The sequence below is a fragment of the Chrysochloris asiatica genome, unplaced genomic scaffold (genome assembly GCF_000296735.1).
Source record: "Chrysochloris asiatica unplaced genomic scaffold, ChrAsi1.0 scaffold00094, whole genome shotgun sequence".
Classification (NCBI taxonomy): Eukaryota; Metazoa; Chordata; class Mammalia; order Afrosoricida; family Chrysochloridae; genus Chrysochloris; species Chrysochloris asiatica.
Genome location: NW_006408612.1, coordinates 1503868 through 1509084, shown reverse-complemented (window position 1 = coordinate 1509084; position 5217 = coordinate 1503868). Strand labels below are relative to the sequence as shown.

General features: G+C 36.6%; 1 protein-coding gene across 1 annotated transcript in view; it reads left to right on the top strand.

Annotated features, from left to right (window-relative positions):
* The first annotated feature begins 4653 nt into the window (after positions 1–4653).
* LOC102832904 (methyltransferase-like protein 8-like) overlaps positions 4654–5217 on the top strand; it is a 123466-nt gene continuing 122902 nt past the window's right edge. The window contains exon 1 of the mRNA XM_006866693.1: positions 4654–4796. Coding sequence (XP_006866755.1) covers positions 4654–4796 — 143 coding nt within the window. The remainder of the gene's footprint in view (positions 4797–5217) is intronic.

Sequence of the window (5217 nt, the reverse complement as noted above, 5' to 3'; positions counted from 1 at the left end):
GCTTTTTTTTTTTGAAAGGTTCTTTTTATTATTTTTTGGGGGGCGGGGGTAGTTGGAGACACAGTAGACAGTGAACCACTTATTCCTTCTTGGCAGCCTCCTTCTTCATGGCGGCCAGGATGTTGCTCAGCTCTCCTCACTTCCTCTTGGTCTGAATATGTGTCCCCACCCTTTTCATGATACACTTGAGCACCCACTTGTCCTGAGAGACCTTGACCAACTCCATGGCACACCTCCTAGATCATGTCTCACACGAACTTGGTGTGCTTGATGAGTTGCCCGTGGTGGCTGTGCCTTGGCTTGCTCACATTCTTGGTTACCTGTGCTCTTTGTTGAGGCTCACAGCCATGACTGCTATTCTTCAATGGCTGTTGTGGAGGAAGAAAGATGCTCATGTGGTCTATTTTGATGAATGGTCCATGTCCACTTGAAACGAATGTGTATTCTGCTATTTAGTAAAGGGTTTGTTTTCTGTAAACATCAGTTAAGCCATGCTGTTTATAATGTTCAACTCTTCTACATCCTTAGTTAATTTTTTTATACTGGTGATTGTTGTTAATTACTACTGAGAGATGGATATTAAAGTCTTCAAATGGTAGTGTGTGTTAGGGTTTAGGCCCAGATGGGAAAAGTCTTCTGTATATATAGTTGCTGAGAGACTGAAAAAAATGACCAGGATATAATAAGAGAGACATTAGTTTATTATAGAAAATAAAATAAAAGAGATGGCTTGCCAACAGGGTACTTAACTGACAAAAGATGTGGACAGCGGTCTCTAGTGGTGTGGGCTAGAACCTTTTTATATCATGGGATATAAAAGTTTCACACCTGTCAGGGCAGTTAAGGGTGATATTCAGAACAGGGAAGAGATAGGAAATTCACTTGGTGCAGGACTGTCTGCCCCTTCCTAGAGAACAAAGAATTTCCTCCGAATGAATAGCAGGAGGGAGGGGTCTGTTGATTCCTTCCTAGCATATGCATAGCTAAAGCATGAGAACTAGGGGTTTCAGTTTGCACAGCAGGAAGGAGGGGGCTGTGTTCTCCTTCTTAGATAGTGTGAGCAGGGGGAAGGGATGGGAGATATGGTTTGAGTTGACATTAGTGTGGCCATTTTGGAGTGTTCAATTTGTGTTCTTACAGAGTGAATTTATTTTTCCTTTTTTAAAAAGTTCTATGTTTGCTGCAAGTATTTTGAATGTCTGCTATTAGGTTCTTATACATTTAAGATTGTTATATCCTCTTAATGAATGAGGTCTTATCATTATTAAATGCCCTTTCTTTATCTCTAATAGTGTTTTTCATGAAGTCTGCTTTGTCTGTTAATACAGCCTTACCAGTTTTCCTATGTAATATTTGCATGATAAATCTTTTTTATTTTAATCTATTTGTATTTTTATATTTAAAATGCCCCTCTTATAGACATCTATTATTAGATCTTGCTTTTTAATCTAATCTAATCATTTATACATTTAATTGGCATCCATTTATACCTAATAGAATTATTAATATGTTGTTGTCAGTTGCCATGAGCACAAAGTAAAACTGTTCCATCAAGCTTCAAGGCTGTGACCTTATGAAAGTACATCACCAGGCCTTCTAATGTGGGTTTGAACCACCAACCTTCCTGCTGTAATTGAGTTAGTGCCTAATCATTTGTGCCATCTGGGACTCTCAATTATTAATACGGTTGAGCTTAAATGTGCCATCTTGGTATTTGTTTGCTCTTTGTTTCCTCTGTTTTAGTTCCTTTGTTCTTACTTTTCTTTCTCTTGGTAAATTGAATATTTTTAGATTTCCTTGTGTTCTTTCACAGAAAAATACTACTTACTTGCACAGTTTCATTATGCAAATAATATCTTAGTTAAATTTGTATTAAAATTAGGGCCTTGCTAGGGGTTTATCAGTTTTATTCAACTTTGGGCTTTGTGAGTTAAGAGTTAAGAGGGGGTGGTATACAAAGGGAATAGTATATGCACATTAGTATCAAAGATCAACTTTCTCCACCAGAATTCAGTTTGGGGCTGACCCTGCCTTCTTGCCTTCTTTCCTTTTCCCATCTTAAAATGGAACCATGGTAAACATTAAGCTAGCTTGGTAGTCATATCATAAAGCTCATATCCATTAATCATTGTAATCAATATAATAGCTGTTTGTATAATGCCACACTCTTCTGTCACTTCCTTTTTCCACACTGTGAGGATTCCAGGAGTCAACATGGAATGTATGAAATAACTTCCAATTAAATTTGTCTGCCAAGTATCATTTTTGTGTAATCAGTCAGTTAATTAATTTATGAGCAGCTTGATGCTGCCCCTAGAAGCTTGCAATTTAGTTGAGAACACATTTAGAGAATTTTACTGTGTATTTATTTATTTATATTATATATTATGTTTCTTCTATACATCTATTATATATTTATGCAATAAAAAAAGATAAACAGCAACGCAAGGCTGTGTGTGAGTATTACAGATAATAAATAAATGAAATAAAGCTATCTGTGTGGTTGCTTCAAGTAATGGCTGCCTAAACGGGGAAACTGCCAAACAGGAGTGTCCTGTCCATGATCCCCAGGGACTGACAATCTGCAGGGCACTCACTTCTCTGACATTTTCCTGAATTGCCTAATATCTAGTCTGGTTCTGAATTTTTGTCTCTGATTGTCTACAGAGCTTCTCAGTCACTTATAGTAAAATGAACTCCTTCCTTTTTTTTATTTTTTCTACTCTCTCTCTTCCTCCTGCATAGATAGATATAGAGATATATCACTTGATTATTTGAAGATTTGAATTTCCATTTTAATTTGGCTTTCCTGGGTGGAAAACATTTACATCATTGTACACATTTGAGCATGAATTGCCTCTCTTTCTAGGTGTTATCAGTTTCTACTCTTCAACATACAGGAGATTTTATGAATAATATTCAATGCAGAAAGAGAGCTCTAAAAATAATTGCACAGGTAGGGTTTTGTTAGTTTTATGTGGAACACTGGCAGGAGAAAAGAACAAAGGCACATCAGGGTGAAGGTAATGGTAGGCGGAGCATTTCATTTCATTTGCCTCCACAGAAAGCTTGCATTAAGTGGAGACAGAAAAACAAACAAGAAACAGGAGCATCTGCATTAGCTATTGAATGCTTCATTTCTCATCACTGTTAGTCACATGTGAATGGAGCCATTACAGTCTTTTTGGTGTATATAACTAAGCCTTTATTTTTTTTTTTAAAAAGAAAGAAAGAAGTCTTGAATTTTATGTCTTAAAAAACAATGAAATGTTTTTAACATTCTGCAGTTCATTTTGGAATTCATAGTCTTAAAACCCAATGGCTTTCAGTCGTAAAAGGGAATACAATACATGTCATTTTTGTACCTAATAGCACCTTCAGTAATCTTTAATGTATATTATGTATACACACCTTTTGTGTCTGTTTCTATGTGACAGTTTATAGCATTTGGCTGAATGGACGACTGAGTAAACCTATGGCTTTTACTGGGGGGGAAAATGTAAGCTCTTTAGAGCTTCTTTTAGAAATTTCCCTATAAAGAAATGTTTAAAGTGAAATGTTTAGTAGTGCATAATTAAGATTAAAGACTTTAAATGTTTCAGTTGTTCTTCCAGAAATGGGAATAAATTTGTGCTAATCAATTGGCGATTCTCTTCTTGAGCTAGGATTTCAGCCTGTATTTTGTACAGGGACAGGGAGATCTATTCTATAATTATTACTGCCTATTTTTAAAGCTGTATGTATATAGGTTATTTGAACAAAGAATTGTTGGGGGTCGTGTCTTAATATCGTACTTATTTATTGACAAATTTTCATACTGTTTAGCTCAGTCTGGAGAATGGGATTTAGTAGGTTTGCTTCCTAATTCTACTGCTACAATTGGTCTGCTACTACAATTGGTCTAGTGGTCAAGAAATGTTCTCTAGAAATATATTTGCCTGCAATTCCCAAAACAAAATAACAAAATCTTTTTTTAAAAAGCTGTTTTTTATATGCAAAATCCAGATACCAGATTTACATACTTTGAGGAAAAACAACAACAAACAAAAGGAAGCCCACTGCCATCAAATCTATTCTGACTCATAGTGACTTTATATGAGAGATTTTCTGCTCTCATCAAGATTCAGAGCCTGAGAAACCCAATACAGGGTCACTGTAAGTCGGAGCCGACTCAGTGGCACACAACCATCACCACCAATGACTTTATAGGATATAGTCGAACTGCATCATAGGGTGTCCAAAGCTATAATCTTTAACAAAGCAGACTGCCATGTCTTTTTCCAACAGAGCATCTAGAGGGTATCAAAACACGGACTTTGGGGTTAGCAGTTGAGCTTCTAAGCACTGTCCCACCAGGGCTCCTTATGCTTTGACTATTTGCAAATAACCAACAAAGCAAAATTGGTCACGACTTTGGCTTATAAACATATCCAGTGCCACATACTCTAAATATTCCCTTTCCTGTCTCTTGGCTTGAAAAATATTTCAGGAAAAAAGTTGCAGTGCCCATGTTTCATTTTTTTAAAAACTCCATGTTTGTGTTTTCTCTCAGGTTGTAAAATTTTAGATGAGTTTTTGCTATTAGGTAAACAATGTACTGTTTAATCTATTGTGACTAATTAACCATTTGTAACTTCCCAGGTATTAATTAGGATGAATGTGAGTTGGAGAATTTCTGTTTCTTGTCTGAGGATACAAAAGTTGCTGTACAGATACCAAAGTGGTTATCACCCATCAGTTCCTCTGGGATCAAGGATTTTAACTGACCCAACCAAAGTTTTTGAACACAACATGTGGTAAGTTATCTTTATAGATATATTAAATATTACCAATGATACTATTTTCATTTTGTGCCAGGAAAGGATCCTTAAAGCTGATTATCTAACTGGCGGTTTTGTTCTTCGGAGCCATGCAGTCAGTTCTAACTCATAGCAACCCTACGTACTACAGAAGGAGATTGTATTCGGTCCTGCGCCATCCTCACAATCCTTTCTTTGAGCCCATTGTAACAATCATTGTATCAGTCCATGTTGTTGAGGGTCTTCCTGTTTTCTGCTCACCCACTGGACCTCCTAATAACATGTCCAAGCAAGTGAGACAAAGTCTCACTGTCATTGCTTGTAAGGAGCATTCTGGTTATACTGATTCCAAGACAATTTTGTTCATTCTTCTGGAAGTCCATTGTCGGGGTCTGACCTCGACATAGTTGTGTTGTTC